Source organism: Oncorhynchus mykiss, chromosome 26, assembly GCF_057628025.1.
Source record: "Oncorhynchus mykiss isolate SJ-2025 chromosome 26, ASM5762802v1, whole genome shotgun sequence".
Classification (NCBI taxonomy): domain Eukaryota; kingdom Metazoa; phylum Chordata; class Actinopteri; order Salmoniformes; family Salmonidae; genus Oncorhynchus; species Oncorhynchus mykiss.
Window position 1 is genome coordinate 33,942,501 of NC_143047.1, and position 20,000 is coordinate 33,962,500.

The following is a 20,000-nucleotide window of genomic DNA, read 5'->3' on the forward strand; positions in this document are numbered from 1 at the left end:
TCTCCCCTTCATATCTCTCTCTCTGTATAGTGTAATTCACCCCTGGCTGTAGAGGGAAACGTAATTGGGATCAGGGGGAGAGGGAAAAAAACTATTAAAGAGAAAGCCATTCATGTCGTTTCTCTGTCACCCAGCCTTGGTGAGATGAGTTCCCTGGATGCACCTGGACTGGGGTGAGATTAGTGTGTGTGTGTGTGTGTGTGTGTGTGCATTGGTATACAGGCCTGATCTCTCTCCTCTTAAACTCATTACTGCGTGGCCTAACAGGAGGCGATGTGACACCATGTTTTGTAATCCACCATGTTTGGCCACACATACATTTTCAAACAAGGCGACCAGCTGCACTGCAGGGGAGTGAACAGCATACTGGTCCTCGTACTCACCTCAGTTCTCGCTTTCTCGGGAGAAAGGACTGGAACAACACTCCTTGTAGTTCTCCTCTCTTTATCTGTTTCTCTCCATCACGCTCTCACTAATTCCACATCTCAGTTGAAGGCTGAAATTCACATTTTACAGTTTCAGTAGATCTCTGTATTCAGTACGATAGCGTCTTTGTCACTTCCTTACTTAAAACTTCACAACATTTTCTCATCTCATCTTTTCTCTTCTCAATCTTTTTTTCATCTCAATATTTTCTCATCTAATTTCTCTTTAAAACATCTATTTGGTGAGTCTGGTTTGTTTTTGTGAAGAGGTGAAGTAAGAGGTTTTTCATGTCTCTAGCTGGTGAAACAGTCATTATCCAGTAGCCGTCGGTCCCTTGGTGCTGTAGACTCCTATCAGGTGTGTTAACATGCTGTGATAAAGAGCGTAGGGAAGGAGAGAGAGAGAGAGAGAGAAGAAGGGAATGAGGAAGAGTGTCAGGTGTTGAATATTCACTCCTCCACCACCTGCTGAGCCTGTGAAGAGAGGATAACCTTTACTTCATTCCAGAGGTGGACTGATCCCTTCTGTTTGTGTGATATGTAAATGAAGAGTGGGAGATGAAATGCTTAGTATAGACCTTCAACTCTTTTCAGTCCTTTACTAGTCCTTATGTGTAGTGACGGTATTACCCTGGACAGCCTCGAAGAGGACGGACCCTTCTGAGCCTGGGTCCTGGTACACTATTAGAAAAAAGGGTTCCAAAAGGGTTCTTTGGATGTTCCCATTGGAGAACCCTTTTAGGTTCCATGTAGAACCCTCTGTGGGAAGGGTTTTACATGAAACCCAAAAGGGCTCTACCTGGAACCAAAAAGGGTTCTTCAAAGGGTTCTCTTATGGGGACAGCCAAAGAACCATTCTAGGTTTTAGATAGCACCTTTTTTTCTAAGAGTGTAATAAAGTTTCTTCCTTGTAGGGAATTGTTCCCTGTGCTTCTGCTTGTGATTGTTGTTTGGTCGAGGCACGGTTACTGCAAAATCACTTTGTGACAACTGCTTTATAAATAGGATTTATTTGATTGGAGCCATTTTAGATAAGGTACATGTGCCAGCAGTACCATAAGATAACATTCATTTACATTGGAATGAGTTTCTGTATGACAGCATTCCATCATGTAGTTCTCCTGGGCTAATACTAGCCATACTGATGAAAAACGTTCCTCTTCTTGCTCCATCTCTCCTCTCCTCTCGCTCCCCCTCTGTTCTTTTTCTCTCCAGACATGGGACGCGGTGTGCCGGTGAGGTTGCAGCTGTGGCCAATAACTCCCACTGCATTGTGGGAATTGCATACAATGCACGCATTGGAGGTATAGTATCCTCTCCTCTCCTCTCCTCTCCTCTCCTCTCCTCTCAGACAGAATTATTCTGCACGTGTGCACCAGATTAACCTTGACTTGTCCTGCTCTGTGTAAAAAGTGTGTGTGAGAGGTGTAATAAGAATGTTTCTCTAGCTTGCAGCGTTAAGCTGTGGACGTTCATGCGTTCACAAGGCATTAATCCCGGCGCGGTTTCTGTGATGTCAAATGTCGAGTGTTTTTAATCAAAGGACAGAATCTCACATCCCCTCCCACTGTCTTGTCTTCTCTGCAGCTGTGCTGAAAGCGCAGGCATTTTTGTCTTTCTCCCTCTCTCTTTTTCCATTCATCCATCTCTCTATCTCCCTCTCTCTTTGTCTTTCTCCCTCTCTCTTTTTCCATTCATCCATCTCTCTATCTCCCTCTCTCTTTGTCTTTCTCCCTCTCTCTTTTTCCATTCATCCATCTCTCTATCTCCCTCTCTCTTTGTCTTTCTCCCTCTCTCTTTTTCCATTCATCCATCTCTCTATCTCCCTCTCTCTTTGTCTTTCTCCCTCTCTCTTTTTCCATTCATCCATCTCTTTATCTCCCTCTCTCTTTGTCTTTCTCCCTCTCTCTTTTTCCATTCATCCATCTCTTTATCTCCCTCTCTCTTTGTCTTTCTCTCTCTCTCTCTTTTTCCATTCATCCATCTCTCTATCTCCCTCTCTCTTTCTTCTCTCACCCCATTGATCCCTCTCTCGTTTTAAACATATTTCTCTCTCTTTCTCTATTTCTTCTCTTTATAACCCTCTCTCTCATCTGCAGATGTCTGGAATGGTACAAGTAGCCATTACAGTACTATAGTGTAGTGAATGGTGCAAGTAGCCTTTACAGTACTATAGTTAGTGAATGGTGCAAGTAGCCTTTACAGTACTATAGTTAGTGAATGGTGCAAGTAGCCTTTACAGTACTATAGTTAGTGAATGGTGCAAGTAGCCTTTACAGTACTATAGTTAGTGAATGGTGCAAGTAGCCTTTACAGTACTATAGTTAGTGAATGGTGCAAGTAGCCTTTACAGTACTATAGTGTAGTGAATGGTACCAGTAGCCTTTACAGTACTATAGTGTAGTGAATGGTACCAGTAGCCTTTACAGTACTATAGTGTAGTGAATGGTACCAGTAGCCTTTACAGTACTATAGTGTAGTGAATGGTACCAGTAGCCTTTACAGTACTATAGTGTAGTGAATGGTACCAGTAGTCTTTACAGAACTATAGTGTAGTTAATGGTACCAGTAGCCTTTACAGTACTATAGTGTAGTGAATGGTACCAGTAGCCTTTACAGTACTATAGTGTAGTGAATGGTACCAGTAGTCTTTACAGTACTGTAGTGTAGTGAATTGTACCAGTAGTCTTTACAGTACGTGTAGTGAATAGTACAAGTAGTCTTTACAGTACTATAGTGTAGTGAATGGTACCAGTAGTCTTTACAGTACGTGTAGTGAATGGTACAAGTAGTCTTTACAGTACTATAGTGTAGTGAATGGTACCAGTAGCCTTTACAGTACTATAGTGTAGTGAATGATACCAGTAGTCTTTACAGTACTATAGTGTAGTGAATGGTACCAGTAGTCTTTACAGTACTATAGTGTAGTGAATGGTACCAGTAGCCTTTACAGTACTATAGTGTAGTGAATGATACCAGTAGTCTTTACAGTACTATAGTGTAGTGAATGGTACCAGTAGTCTTTACAGTACTATAGTGTAGTGAATGGTACCAGTAGTCTTTACAGTACTGTAGTGTAGTGAATGGTACCAGTAGTCTTTACAGATAGTGTAGTGAATGGTACAAGTAGTCTTTACAGTACTATAGTGTAGTGAATGGTACCAGTAGTCTTTACAGTACGTGTAGTGTATGGTACAAGTAGTCTTTACAGTACTATAGTGTAGTGAATGGTACCAGTAGTCTTTACAGTACTATAGTGTAGTGAATGGTACCAGTAGTCTTTACAGTACTATAGTGTAGTGAATGGTACCAGTAGTCTTTACAGTACTGTAGTGTAGTGAATGGTACAAGTAGTCTTTACAGTACTATAGTGTAGTGAATGGTACCAGTAGCCTTTACAGTACTATAGTGTAGTGAATGGTACCAGTAGTCTTTACAGTACTGTAGTGTAGTGAATGGTACAAGTAGTCTTTACAGTACTATAGTGTAGTGAATGGTACCAGTAGCCTTTACAGTACTATAGTGTAGTGAATGATACCAGTAGTCTTTACAGTACTATAGTGTAGTGAATGGTACCAGTAGTCTTTACAGTACTATAGTGTAGTGAATGGTACCAGTAGTCTTTACAGTACTGTAGTGTAGTGAATGGTACAAGTAGTCTTTACAGTACTATAGTGTAGTGAATGGTACCAGTAGCCTTTACAGTATTATAGTGTAGTGAATGGTATGCTTGGATAATGGGAAGAATGAGTAGACGTTACTGGGTTCTAACTTCTAGGGTTCTAGGTTCTAGATGGGCTCTAGATTATATCATTTACACAAACCAGTTATTGATGCATGGGCTTGCCTGCCATGCAATATTGTGATGGCTAAAACCCTTTTAGGTTTTATAGTTAGGCTAAACTACATTATATTTCTCCAACACTCATCTTACTCAGTAGAAATGTTGGTTTGCCCTCTGTGGACCCTGTCCCTTTTCATTAATCCCTACTCTCTGATTTTCCTCATCTGCTTCAAGTCAGTGTATTTGTACTCTCTCTCTCTGTCTCTCGCTCTCTCTTCTATCTTCTCTCTCCTCTCTCTCTCTCCCTCTCTTTTCTTTCTCTCTCTCTCTTCTCTCTTGTTCGCCCTCTCTTTTCTCTCTCTCATGCTGTCTCATCTGTCTCTCTCTCTCTCTCTCTCTCTCTCTCTCTATCCTCTCTCTCTCACTCTCCCTTGCTCGGTCTCTCTCTCTCTCTCTCTCTCTCTCTCTATCTCTCTCTCACTCTCCCTTGCTCGGTCTCTCTCTCTCTCTCTCTCTCTCTCTCTCTCTCTCTCTCTATCCTCTCTCTCTCACTCTCCCTTGCTCGGTCTCGCTCTCTCTCTCTCTCGCTCTCTATCCTCTCTCTCCTTTCTTCTTTACAGTGAGGTTTCTCTTGTGAACGCAGCTCTCATCAGGTCTGTATCCCCCCAACCCCAAGGGAACAACAGGAGAGGGCATAACAAACCAATACAAACACCATAACACTCCCCCTACCCCCTTGTTCCCCTTTCATCACCAACCCTCCCCAAGGCACAACTTCAATGATATTTCTCTCTGTCGCTCCAAAATAAAAAGTGACTTAAACAAGATACCATAATAGATTACCTACCGTGGCTGTGAGAGCTATGCTATTGCTGGAAAAAAAAATTCTGTTTTGATTTAGTAGAATCAGGTGTGTTGGTTGTTAGTGTGTCTGTGGGGGGTTTGGGGTGGGTGAAGAGGGCCGTGGGTTTGTTATGGTGTTCGTATTGGTTTGTTACGCCCTCTCCTATTGTTCCCCTGCTAACACAGAAATGTCCATTTCTATAATGGGAACGACACTTGACACACAGGTGTGTGTATCTGATGGATTGTGAGATATGGGCGACGAGAGACTATTCAAGAAATAATCATCCTCCACAACCGTACAGAAAGATGCTCTTGTCAAATAGTAATTTCTAGATCCAGCACACATTTCCTTTATCTTCCTCTCCTGCCAAATACAGAACTAGAACTCTGGCATGGCAACCATCGTCAGAGGAATGCATGCGTATCCCTCGCATTAAAAAACTTCTGGACTTCCTGGTTGTAACCTTGTGAGACACATCAGAAGCCTCTTAGTTTTCTTCATGCACCATAGAAACAGAACCATGACGCTCACTCACTCACTCACTCACTCACTCACTCACTCACTCACTCACTCACTCACTCACTCACTCACTCACACACACACACACACACACACACACACACACACACACACACACACACACACACACACACACACACACACACACTGTTGGAATCCTTGATGGAGGCCTGTGTCTAATGGAGTAATGGATTCAATAAAGTAATTATAGATTGACCACAGAAACACTGTTTGTTAGTGTGTGTGTGTGTGTGTGTGTGTGTGTGTGTGTGTGTGTGTGTGTGTGTGTGTGTGTGTGTGTATGTAACTGGAGGCAATGCTGGCGGACGGCCAGAGTAAATGTTGTCAAAGCGGATTCCACCCGTTGACTTCATAGCTTATTGCTATTGCTTTTTAACCTAGCTGTCTGAACAGGCTCTCTGTTTGAATTTACCACACACACACGAACATGCGCACACACACACACACACACACACACGTTATGTTCTTCTATCTTTGTAGGGACCTAAAATGTATTTCCATTCAATATCCTTTTTTCCCTAACCCCTAACCCTAACCCATTACCTTTACCCTAATTCTGACCCTAACCATAATTGTAAACCTAACCCTGAACCTAAAACCTAAGGAGAATTTTACTTGTTTTACTATCCTTGTGGGGACTTTTGTGGATTTTTGGTCCCCACAAGGCATTTTTCTTATTTTGTTGCCTCACAACCTGGAATTAAAATAGATTTTTGGGGGGGTTTTATAATTGGATTTACACAACATGCCTACCACTTTGAAGATGCAAAATATTTTTATTGTGAAAACAAACAAGAAATAAGACAAAAAAATGAAATTCTCAATTGGATTGAGGTCTGTGCTTTGACTAGGCCAAGACATTTAAATGTTTCCTCTTAAACTACTCAAGTGTTGCTTTAGCAGTATACTTAGGGTCATTGTCCTGCTGGAAGTTGAACCTCCGTCCCAGTCTCAATCTCTGGAAGACTGAAACAGGTTTCCCTCAAGAATTTCCCTGTATTTAGCGCCATCCATCATTCCTTTAATTCTGACCAGTTTCCCAGTCCCTGTTGATGAAAAACATCCCCACAGCATGATGCTGCCACCACCATGCTTCACTGTGGGGATAGTGTTCTCGGGGTGATGAGATGTGTTGGGTTTGCGCCAGACATAGCATTTTCCTTGATGGCCAAAAAGTTAAATTTTAGTCTCATCTGACCAGAGTACCTTCTTCCATATGTTTGGGGAGTCTCCCACATGCCTTTTGGCAAACACCAAACGTGTGTGCTTATTTTTTTCTTTATAAGCAATGGCTTTTTTTCTGGCCACTCTTCCGTAAGGCCCAGCTCTGTGGAGTGTACAGCTTAAAGTGGTCCTATGGACAGATACTCCAGTCTCTGCTGTGGAGCTTTGCAGCTCCTTCAGGGCTATCTTTGTTCTCTTTGTTGCCTCTGATTAATGCCCTCCTTGCCTGGTCCATGAGTTTTGGTGGGCGACCCTCTCTTGGCAGGTTTGTTGTGGTGCCATATTCTTTCCATTTTTTAATAATGGATTTAACGGTGCTCCGTGGGAAGTTTCAGATGTTTTTTTAGAACCCAACCCTGATCTCTATTTCTCCACAACTTTGTCCCTGATCTGTTTGGAGAGCTCCTTGGTCTTCATGGTACCGCTTGCTTGGTGGTGCCCCTTGCTTAGTGGTGTTGCAGACTCTGGGGCCTTTCAGAGCAGGTGTATATATACTGAGACAGATCATGTGACACTTAGATTGCACACAGGTGGACTTTATTTAACTAATTATGTGACTTCTGAAGGTAATTGGTTGCACCAGATCTTATTTAGGGGCTTCATAGCAAAGTGCGTGAATATATATGCACGCACAAACAAGTCTTTTTTTCCATTTGACTTCATTAGTTGGACTACATGAAATCCAAATATAAATCAATTTAAAATACAGGTTGTAATGCAACAAAATAGGAATAACACCAAGGGGGATGAATACTTTTGCAAGGCACTTTAAGAACCAACCCACCAACACACACACACACACACACACACACACACACACACACAAAATATCACAAAGAACTGTTGGTTCAATACTGCCATGTCTTTTTTGGACAGAGTTGCCCTTACAGAAAAAATATATATATTTCACGTGAAATTTCACATAGGAAGTCTTGTGTGTTTTTGGAACACTTCACATGTGATCATATGTTTTCACATGTGTAGTTTCATGTTATCACATGTTGCTTTACATGTTGTCACATGTTATCACATAAACTTCACATAAGATCACGTGATCACATGAAAACGTGTTTTTGGAACACTTCACATCTGGTCACATGAGAAATTCATGTGGTTTTTCCATAAGGGTGTTGCCGCATGTACTTTATATTAGATACATTTATGTCACTCTGTATTCCAGTTGAATTGCTTGTTAGCACATTGGTGTTCTTAACAGCTGTCGCCAGGAATAGAAGGGAATGTCTTGGGCACCTGCGAGCCTCTAAATAACTACAATAAAATGTATTGGAACAGATTTGCCAGCTTGTAATTGAGGGAAATTGTTTTGCTAATGCAAACAAACAGCCTTTATGAGTGAGCCCCTGCTTTATAATTTGTTTTAAGCTCAGAACTTCCTCCAGAACTTTTCACTCACTCACTCACTCTCTCCCTCTCTCTCTCTCTCTCTCTCTCTCTCTCTCTCTCTCTCTCTTTCTCTCTTGCTCCCCCCTTTGGGAACATACTGTTCATTTTTAAATGAGGAGATGGGTGGATGGAGGAGTGAACTCAATGGAGGGTTGGAGTAGAGTTAGAGGGATGGATGGAGGGGAAAGGGGGAGAGAGAGTCTTGCCGGGGTACAGCGAGTAGAGATCTATCCATGTAACCCAAACACACACTCAAGCACACACACACACACACACACGCATACACACACGCACACACACACACACACACACACACGCACACACGCACACACGCACACGCGCACACGCGCACACGCGCACACGCACACACTCACACACTCACACACTCACACACTCACACACTCACACACACACACACACACACACACCACACACACACAGTCTTTTTCACACACCCTCTTGCCGGCTGTGTTGTTTGACAATAAATATGTGTTTAGAGTGGAAGATAAAGCAAAAGAGGAGGGCTGAACCAAACAACAGAGTGAAACTGTGTCTTTGTGCTTCAGTAAAGGGAATACATGTGTCGGCATAGTTTCACATTGGTCCCACTTTTCTCTGAGTTCTCAGCGGTCGCCTAGCTGGCAGCAAAGGCTTCTGATTATAATCATGCCATGTTGACCAGAGTGGGATCTTAATTCTGCCCTCAAACCCTTTGGCCCTGTTTCAATTCTATAAAGCGACATCGTTTGTTGGTTCGTTAGTTTGTTGTTTTTTGGTTAGTTGGCTGGTTCCTTCCTTCCTTCCTTCCTTCCTTCCTTCCTTCCTTCCTCGGTGTAATCACTGATCTGACTAATCGTTATCAAAGCTATGTGAATATATCCTGGCTCTCAACTATCCAACATGTGTATTTTGAGGGGACCCAAGGTAGACTAGCTGTTACTGAAGCTGAACACACACAAACAAAACAAATACGCTGACTCATTCTTTTAAACGGCAAGTCACCTTTGGACACAAATATCTGCTAAATGACCATCTATTTGTTATTGTAAAACACTTTATGACAACGATTTTAAAAAAGTGACTTATAAATGCATTTGATTGGTTGAGCGATTCATTGTTTTATTTATTGATTTATTGATTGGTTGATTGATATTGGTTGTGTAACTGTGAGTAGGTATTCGTATGCTGGATGGTGATGTGACAGATGTAGTAGAGGCGAAGTCCCTCGGTGTCAGACCTGACTACATAGACATCTACAGCGCCAGCTGGGGACCTGACGACGATGGAAAGACTGTGGACGGACCAGGGCCTCTGGCCAAACAGGCCTTCGAGATGGGCATCAAAAAGGTGAAGTATGGTCTATAACCACGTTTCCATCCACAGTTTTATGTGAGTAAAGTCATATAGAATTAAAAAAGACTGCTGTGCTGAAAACCGGATGTTTCGGTACAGTTTTCTGAATGGCGACAGATCATCTGTTCGTTTGACATGGTGGGATCTTTTTGTGCAGGTAAAATTCATTTTGCGAGAAATGCTGGTGGAAACGCCTTTATGCGCAAATATTGATATAATAACCATCACATTGAAGTAAACTTGGAGTCACATGATGATATGGTGTGAGGTCCTCCCACTACGACTCAGGAAACCATGTAGTTGATGAGGCTACAGATGAAATAAGTAACGATGAACTTCACAGGGTGGTGAAAGTGCACGATGATGAGCTTGATGCTTCTTTCCGTTAAATATCGAGGGTGACATGATGAGAGGTGCTTGACTGCCGTTTGACAAATGTAAATATTCTTATCCATAATAATCTCATCATGGAGACGACCCTACCTGCACTGTATCTGTGAGCGCTTGGCTAGAGCACCAAGACCAGAGGAGGAACATTGCTATTTAACACAACAGTTTTTGTGTTTAAACTATCTGTAGAGTTGAAAATGTGATGAAAACACATTGAACTTTAGGTGTTTATCGGATACCTGAAAACTTAAGCAAAAAGTAAATGTTGTGCACCCGAACTCAGAACTCACCGATTGTTTTGCGGAAACACACCACTGGTGGGATAATGTGCATATTTTCTTAATTGATTTTAGAATATTCACATGAAAATCTGTTGACAATTGGATGGAAACCTAGTTTATAGCTAATCCCACCCTATGTATTGCCCAATGTAGCGCACTACACTGCTGTCCATGACACCCCATTCCCTGGGCCATATAGTGCACTACTGATAACCCCCTTTGGGCCATATAGTGCACTACTGATAACCCCCTTTGGGCCATATAGTGCACTACTGATAACCCCCTTTGGGCCGTATAGTGCACTACTGATAACCCCCTTTGGGCCATATAGTGCACTACTGATAACCCCCTTTGGGCCATATAGTGCACTACTGATAACCCCCTTTGGGCCGTATAGTGCACTACTGATAACCCCCTTTGGGCCGTATAGTGCACTACTGATAACCCCCTTTGGGCCGTATAGTGCACTACTGATAACCCCCTTTGGGCCGTATAGTGCACTACTGATGACCCCCTTTGGGCCGTATAGTGCACTACTGATAACCCCCTTTGGGCCATATAGTGCAATACCGATAACCCCCTTTGGGCCGTATAGTGCACTACTGATAACCCCCTTTGGGCCATATAGTGCACTACCGATAACCCCCTTTGGGCCGTATAGTGCACTACTGATGACCCCCTTTGGGCCGTATAGTGCACTACTGATAACCCCCTTTGGGCCATATAGTGCAATACCGATAACCCCCTTTGGGCCGTATAGTGCACTACTGATAACCCCCTTTGGGCCATATAGTGCACTACCGATAACCCCCTTTGGGCCATATAGTGCACTACCGATAACCCCCTTTGGGCCATATAGTGCACTACCGATAACCCCCTTTGGGCCATATAGTGCACTACCGATAACCCCCTTTGGGCCATATAGTGCACTACCGATAACCCCCTTTGGGCCATATAGTGCACTACCGATAACCCCCTTTGGGCCATATAGTGCACTACTGATAACCCCCTTTGGGCCATATAGTGCAATACCGATAACCCCCTTTGGGCCGTATAGTGCACTACTGATAACCCCCTTTGGGCCATATAGTGCACTACTGATGACCCCCTTTGGGCCATATAGTGCACTACTGATGACCCCCTTTGGGCCATATAGTGCACTACTGATAACCCCCTTTGGGCCATATAGTGCACTACTGATGACCCCCTTTGGGCCATATAGTGCAATACTGATGACCCCCTTTGGGCCATATAGTGCACTACTGATGACCCCCTTTGGGCCATATAGTGCACTACTGATGACCCCCTTTGGGCCATATAGTGCACTACTGATGACCCCCTTTGGGCCATATAGTGCACTACTGATAACCCCCTTTGGGCCATATAGTGCACTACTGATAACCCCCTTTGGGCCATATAGTGCACTACTGATGACCCCCTTTGGGCCATATAGTGCACTACTGATAACCCCCTTTGGGCCATATAGTGCAGTACTGATGATCCCCTTTGGGCCATATAGTGCACTACTGATAACCCCCTTTGGGCCATATAGTGCACTACTTTAGACCAAACATTTGATCAAATGAAACCCAATTGTACTGCACTACTTTCTTACATGAGTGTTTCAATGACACCCTCCATTCCCTTCCTAGTGTACTACTTTGACTTGAGCAACTCAAATTACACCCTATTTCCCATGCAGTGCACTACTCCTGACCAGAGGAACTTTTGATCAGAAAACGTCATGAATTTAAGCCTTTGAGGAACATGATTTGCCCAAAATACCTCTTGAAATCAGTGTACAGAACTGCATCACTCAAATTAGATTAGACAGTAACAGGATCTCAATATGAGGCACTTGATTTCAAAAGGTATTTTGGAGCAAATCAATCTACTTAACCGAGTCACTCAAATGAAACGAATAAGGAAATGCAATTCCACTTGTTTAGCGCCCCCAGAAGTACAAAGTGAAAAGGTCCTTATTGCTGTGTGGTATTGAACTTGGCCTCAACTCTGTTGAAAAACGGATTGCATTGATTCAGTGGAGCGCTAAGAGCACATTACATAACAAAGAGAAAGGTGTTTTTGGGGGGGATGTACGAAGCCCATCTACAATGGAGATAGTTTTAACGAGAAAGACGTATTTTTCAAATCAACTTTCAATGTCTACTGATATCCCTTTCACACTATCGTGCTGAACCAAACTGTGCAGGCTCGGGTATCTTCTTTTCACGTTGTATTTCTCAACAACTATGATGGATGAGTAACCCAGCTTGATCTTCTCTGTTTGGCTCAGTTGTTCACATCTGTCCCTCTCTCCCTCTCAAACAGGACCCTAAAGGGTCTGGGCTCCATCTTAGTTCACATCTGTCCCTCTCTCCCTCTCAAACAGGAACCTAAAGGGTCTGGGCTCCATCTTAGTTCACATCTGTCCCTCTCTCCCTCTCAAAACAGGACCCTAAAGGGTCTGGGCCCCATCTTAGTTCACATCTGTCCCTCTCTCCCTCTCAAAACAGGGCCCTAAAGGGTCTGGGCCCCATCTTAGTTCACATCTGTCCCTCTCTCCCTCTCAAACAGAACCCTAAAGGGTCTGGGCTCCATCTTAGTTCACATCTGTCCCTCTCTCCCTCTCAAACAGGGCCCTAAAGGGTCTGGGCTCCATCTTAGTTCACATCTGTCCCTCTCTCCCTCTCAAACAGGACCCTAAAGTGTCTGGGTTCCATCTTAGTTCACATCTGTCCCTCTCTCCCTCTCAAACAGGGCCCTAAAGGGTCTGGGCTCCATCTTAGTTCACATCTGTCCCTCTCTCCCTCTCAAACAGGGCCCTAAAGGGTCTGGACTCCATCTTAGTTCACATCTGTCCCTCTCTCCCTCTCAAACAGGGCCCTAAAGGGTCTGGGTTCCATCTTAGTTCACATCTGTCCCTCTCTCCCTCTCAAACAGGGCCCTAAAGGGTCTGGGTTCCATCTTAGTTCACATCTGTCCCTCTCTCCCTCTCAAACAGGGCCCTAAAGGGTCTGGGCCCCATCTTAGTTCACATCTGTCCCTCTCTCCCTCTCAAACAGAACCCTAAAGGGTCTGGGATCCATCTTAGTTCACATTTGTCCCTCTCTCCCTCTCAAACAGAACCCTAAAGGGTCTGGGCTCCATCTTAGTTCACATTTGTCCCTCTCTCCCTCTCAAACAGGGCCCTAAAGGGTCTGGGCCCCATCTTAGTTCACATCTGTCCCTCTCTCCCTCTCAAACAGGAACCTAAAGTGTCTGGACTCCATCTTAGTTCACATCTGTCCCTCTCTCCCTCTCAAACAGGGCCCTAAAGGGTCTGGGCTCCAACTTAGTTCACATCTGTCCCTCTCTCCCTCTCAAACAGGGCCCTAAAGGGTCTGGGCTCCATCTTAGTTCACATTTGTCCCTCTCTCCCTCTCAAACAGGAACCTAAAGTGTCTGGACTCCATCTTAGTTCACATCTGTCCCTCTCTCCCTCTCAAACAGGGCCCTAAAGGGTCTGGGCTCCATCTTAGTTCACATCTGTCCCTCTCTCCCTCTCAAAACAGGGCCCTAAAGGGTCTGGGCTCCAACTTAGTTCACATCTGTCCCTCTCTCCCTCTCAAACAGGGCCCTAAAGGGTCTGGGCTCCATCTTAGTTCACATCTGTCCCTCTCTCCCTCTCAAACAGGGCCGGAAGGGTCTGGGATCCATCTTTGTTTGGGCGTCGGGGAACGGCGGTCGCCAGGGCGACCACTGTTCATGTGATGGCTACACCAACAGCATCTACACCATCTCCATCTCCAGCACCACAGAGAACGGCAACAAGCCCTGGTACCTGGAGGTCTGCTCCTCCACACTGGCCACCACCTACAGCAGCGGGGAGTTCTATGACAGGAAGATAGTAAGTGTGTGTGTGTGTGTGTGCGCGCGTGTGCGTGTGTGCGCACGTGTGCGTGTGTGTGTGTGTGTGTGTGTGTGTGTGTGTGTGTGTGTGTGCGTGCGTGCGTGCGTGTGTGTGTGTGTGTGTGCGTGCGTGCGTGCGTGCGTGTGTGTGAGTGCAAGCCCTAGTACTTGGAGGTCTGCTCTTCGTGGCAAGTTTTACGAAAGGAAAATAGTTGAGTTTTGAGGGAGTGTTGATGTTTAAATCAAGTGTGCCTTTGTCTGCTTTGCCATGGAAGGAAAGCTGTTTAGTTGCAGGGTTACAAACCATAAAAGCCCAGGAACGCTAGTACACATTATTATGGCATCCTTCATTCTGTCAAATGTACATTTCCATCTAAGCAGATTAACATTCAGACTGCTATGATACAGTTCAGTGGCCAGACTCAAACACATGCACACACACTCTCACTCTCTTTCAGAAACATGCTATCATTCATTCTGGCATTCATAAACACACACACACACACACACACACACACACACACACACACACACACACACACACACACACACACACACACACACACACACACACACACACACACACACACACACACACACACACTCACACTCACACTCACACACACTCACAACACCATCCCCATATCATGTTTTTGATGTCCTCTGGTATAAGGGAATGGTGTAGCGTTGCCAAAGCACAGACATGCCACATCCATCAACTACACACTGTTTTCCCCCAACTACACAGAGATGGCCTCCCCTTACTGGAATTATGACAGCGTCAACAACTTGGACACAGCTCAAATGTGCTGTTTGTGTTGCTCTTTTTAACAAATATCCAGCATCCATTTTAATGAGGAAAGGTTGCTACTGGACAAGGCTAATATTTAGCCAGGCTTGTGCTTGACAGAGGAGAGGCATGCTGACCAAGTCACATACGTTGCATGGACTCAGTCTCTGTGCAATAATAGTGTTTAAGAAGAGTTTTAATGACTACTTCATCTCAGTATCACACACATACAATTATCTGTAAGGTCCCTCAGCTGAGAAGTGCATTTCAAACAGATTCAACCATAAAGACCAGGGAGGTTTTCTAATGCGTCACAAAGAAGGGTACTTATTGGTAGATGGCTTTAAAAAAGCAGACATTCAATAGCCCTTTGAGCATTGTGTATTTATTAATAACACATTGGATGGTGTATCAATACACCCAGTCACTACAAAGATACAGGCGTCCTTCCTAACTCAGTTGCCTGAGAGGAAAGAAACGGCTCAGGGATTTCACCATGAGGCCATTGGTGACTTTAAAACAGTCACAGAGTTTAAATGGCTATGATAAGAGAAAACTGAGGATCGATTAACATTGTAGTTACTCCACAATACTAACCTAAATGACAGAGTGAATAGAAGGAAGCCTGTACAGAATAAACATATTCCAAAACATGCATCCTGTTTGGAATAAGGTACTAAAGTAAAACTGCCAAAAAATTGGCTAAGAAATTAACTTTATGTCCTGAATACTAAGTGTTATGTTTTGGGCAAATCCAGCACACGTCACTGAGTACCACTCTTCATATTTTACAGCATGGTGGTGGCTGCATCATGTTATGGGTGTGCTTGTCATCACCAAGGACTATGGATTTTATAGGATACAAATAAATGGAATAGAGCTAGGCACAGGCAAAATCCTAGAGGAAAACCTTGTTCAGTCTGCTTTCCAACAGACACTGGAGACAAATTAAGGACAATAACCTAAAACACAAGGCCAAATATACACTGGAGGTGCTTACCAAGATTAAGAAGGAAAGCAATTCCACAAATTCACTTTTAACAAGGCACACTTATTAATTGAAATTCATTCCAGGTGACTACCTCATGAAGCTGGCTGAGAGAATACCAAGAGTGTGCAAAGCTGTCATCAAGGCAAAGGGTGGCTACTTTAAAGAATCTCATATATAAAATATGTTTTGATAAAATTGAAAAAATCACGAAAAACCTTTGAATGAGTAGTTATGACCAAACTTTTTACTGGTACTGTATGTAAATGAGATATTTCTGTATTTCATTTTCATTTGCAAAACAATTATTAGATATAAATATATATGTTTTGCTGATGCAACCTGGTATTGCCATGCCCCATCCAAGTACTAACCAGGCCCAACATGTCTAAACATGTCCCAACATGTCCAACATGTCTAAAATGTCATTATGGGGTATTGTTTGTAGATGGGTAAGGGAAAATAATGATTAAATACATTTTGAATGCAGGCTGTAAAACAAAACAATGTGGAATTGGTCAAGGGGTATGAATACTTTCTGAAGGCCCTGTAAGTAGTTCATTGAATTTTCATAAAATTCAAATGTAGACTGGCTTACAGGTAGAGATAAAACAGATAGTGAGTATTTTGTGGGTGGAAACTTGGACAAAAGATAGATAGGTCTGTGTTTAGAGATGCTATATTGATGGATGCTAGTTAAATTAAATGTCAGGGTTGCGTTCACTACATTTCACAAATCTGAAAGTAGTGGATTGGTGGAGGCATAGGCTAGAGTTTTTATTTGTATTTATTTTAGATTACAGCACCAGGTATTCCAGGCTGTCTCCCATCCAAGTACTAACCAGGCCCGACTCTGCGGAGCTACTGAGATCAGAAAATATCAGGCGTGTTCAGGGTGGTATGGCCTCAAGTGTATTTAAAAAATAATAATTCTCCCCAAATTACGACCTTGGCTCATCGCTACAGTACAACTCCCGTATGGGCTCGGAAGAGACCAGTACAACTCCCGTATGGGCTCGGGAGAGACCAGTACAACTCCCGTATGGGCTCGGGAGAGACCAGTACAACTCCCGTATGGGCTCGGGAGAGACCAGTACAACTCCCGTATGGGCTCGGGAGAGACCAGTACAACTCCAGTATGGGCTCGGGAGAGACCAGTACAACTCCCGTATGGGCTCGGGAGAGACCAGTACAACTCCAGTATGGGCTCGGGAGAGACCAGTACAACTCCCGTATGGGCTCGGGAGAGACCAGTACAACTCCCGTATGGGCTCGGGAGAGACCAGTACAACTCCAGTATGGGCTCGGGAGAGACCAGTACAACTCCCGTATGGGCTCGGGAGAGACCAGTACAACTCCCGTATGGGCTCGGGAGAGACCAGTACAACTCCCGTATGGGCTCGGGAGAGACCAGTACAACTCCCGTATGGGCTCGGGAGAGACCAGTACAACTCCCGTATGGGCTCGGGAGAGACCAGTACAACTCCCGTAAGGGCTCGGGAGAGACCAGTACAACTCCCGTATGGGCTCGGGAGAGACCAGTACAACTCCCGTATGGGCTCGGGAGAGACCAGTACAACTCCCGTATGGGCTCGGGAGAGACCAGTACAACTCCCGTATGGGCTCGGGAGAGACCAGTACAACTCCCGTATGGGCTCGGGAGAGACCAGTACAACTCCCGTATGGGCTCGGGAGAGACCAGTACAACTCCCGTATGGGCTCGGGAGAGACCAGTACAACTCCCGTATGGGCTCGGGAGAGACCAGTACAACTCCCGTAAGGGCTCGGGAGAGACCAGTACAACTCCCGTATGGGCCCGGGAGAGACCAGTACAACTCCCGTATGGGCTCGGGAGAGACCAGTACAAGTTAGCAGATCCCCCAGTATTCAGAGATCGCTCGCTTACAATTCTTTAAAATTACAAACTTATAAATGTGTTTACTTAACTTGAAAGCAGTCCAGGGACAAGGAGACGTAAATCCACACTTAGGTTTGGTATACATAGCCATTACCACTAACTGCTAACATAAGCATTTTCTAACAAACCTACAACAGTCAATGTATCCCAAAGTAGAAGTATCCTTCAAAAAGCTTGGCATTACGTGGTAAAAAAAATCTGGTCCAAATCATCTCAAACTGCAAATATTAGAGGTTGGTAGCAGGTTGGTAGCAGGGGCATAGGTGAACAAAACAAGTGTGTCTTGCTGTTTCTCATTGACTGCTTCCAAGGTAAAGAAACTAAATGTAATATGCAATTTTGAAATTTGGGTGAACTATCCCTTTAAGGCCCTGGTGTGATAACTCTGGGTGGGGCTCTGACCTCCTGGGCTCAGGGGCCATATTTGTCAAGATGCTTGATACAGCCCTCTGGGGCTGTGGATCCTGTACCTCTCGCTGCCCCCTCCCCTGCCTATGGTCTAGACCAACACTGTGGGTGTCCTGGTTAGTTTTACAGGGACCAAATTGAGAATAATATTTACTGAGTTGAGCAGAAGCTGAACCTGTGGCCCCAGCCCAGTACACATGGTGGGGCAGTGGTGGTATTTGGTATTTATTAGGATCCCCATTAGCTGCTGCAGAAGCAGCTACACTTCCTGGTGGTGGGTGGCAGGGTTTACGGCGAGGTTCTGCCCTTCTCCCCTCACCCAGCTGTCATGTACTTTAACAAGCCTTGGCTATGTGCTCCCTGCTCCGCCATCCAGTTAACAGTCAATTGGTCTTTCCTTGCCAAGAGTCCCAAATAGCCTCCACTCATTGCTGTCTCCTTGCCGTCATTACTATTGATTTGTGAGAATGTCATATGTGAGTGAGAGTGTAGTGGCAAAGGGAACAAGAAAAGGAAGCTGCATAAGAGTATTAGGACATAACCCAAGATGCCAAAAAACAAGTTCCTGTACTTAGTCATTATTATGTCATCACTACTGTAAATAACTGTAAATATTACTGTAAATAGAATGTATGTTGTATTGATATAGTTTATGTGTCTCGACAGGCAACTGATTGTACAGTGCATTGTGTGGTTTAAGGAACACATTTCTGAGTGTCAGTCTTTGCGGCAGCCATTCTAACTCAAGAAGAAATGAATGTAAAGAAAGATGATGAGTGAATAAGATGTAATCTCTGTCGTTTTCCCTTCTGTCAGGTGACCACAGACCTGCGGCAGCGATGTACTGATGGCCACACTGGTACCTCTGTGTCGGCTCCCATGGTGGCTGGGGTCATCGCTCTCACTCTGGAGGCCAAGTCAGTACCCCCCTCTCTCTCTACCCTATCCCTCCATCCCTCTCTCTACACTATCCCTCCATCCCTCTCTCTCTCTACCCTATCCCTCCATCCCTCTCTCTCTCTATACTATCCCTCCCTCCATCCCTCTCTCTCTCTACCCTATCCCTCCATCTCTCTCTCTACCCTATCCCTCAATCCCTCTTTCTCTCTACCCTATCCCTCCATCCCTCTTTCTCTCTACCCTATCCCTCCATCCCTCTCTCTCTCTACCCTATCCCTCCATCTCTCTCTCTACCCTATCCCTCCATCCCTCTTTCTCTCTCTGCCCTATCCCTCCATCCCTCTTTCTCTCTCTACCCTATCCCTCCATCCTTCTTTTCTTGTTTCTGTCTACCGTCTGTCCGTCTGTCCGTCCGCCCGTCTGTCTGATTAGACCTTTCAGTGACATCTGTCCTGTCAAGGAGGTCTTATCTTGACGTTGCACAGACTCTGGAGTCTCAACATCGTGGTGTTTTTCTCATAACTGGTTCATTACTGTGGAAGGACATCCCTTTTCAGGGTCCACATTCTTTTAGGAGAACGGTTCATGGGATGTTTTGGCACGCACGCCAAATGCACGCATCACACACATACATTTGAGCTGAGGAACTCAGGTAGTAGCAGGGGTGATTTGTGTTCACACCTTCAGCAGCTCTGCACCTGTGGATCAGGGACTATTAGACTATTCCCACGTCTGTAGATAACAGAGAATAATTGAAGATAATAATAGATGGAATACTAACTAGATGTGTTAATGGTGTTCTATCTTACTGCTGTTACTGGGTCATGTAGCTCATAGTTGTCCCCTAGACAGTGGGA

At 44.5% G+C, this 20,000-nt stretch overlaps 1 protein-coding gene across 1 annotated transcript in view; it reads left to right on the plus strand.

The window, feature by feature from the left end:
- The window catches only part of LOC110511523 (proprotein convertase subtilisin/kexin type 6), a 114,851-nt gene that overhangs the window by 13,471 nt on the left and 81,380 nt on the right, over positions 1-20,000 (plus strand). The window contains exons 6-9 of the mRNA XM_090222822.1: positions 1,641-1,729; positions 9,399-9,571; positions 13,925-14,137; positions 19,060-19,160. Coding sequence (XP_090078948.1) covers positions 1,641-1,729; positions 9,399-9,571; positions 13,925-14,137; positions 19,060-19,160 — 576 coding nt within the window. The remainder of the gene's footprint in view (positions 1-1,640; positions 1,730-9,398; positions 9,572-13,924; positions 14,138-19,059; positions 19,161-20,000) is intronic.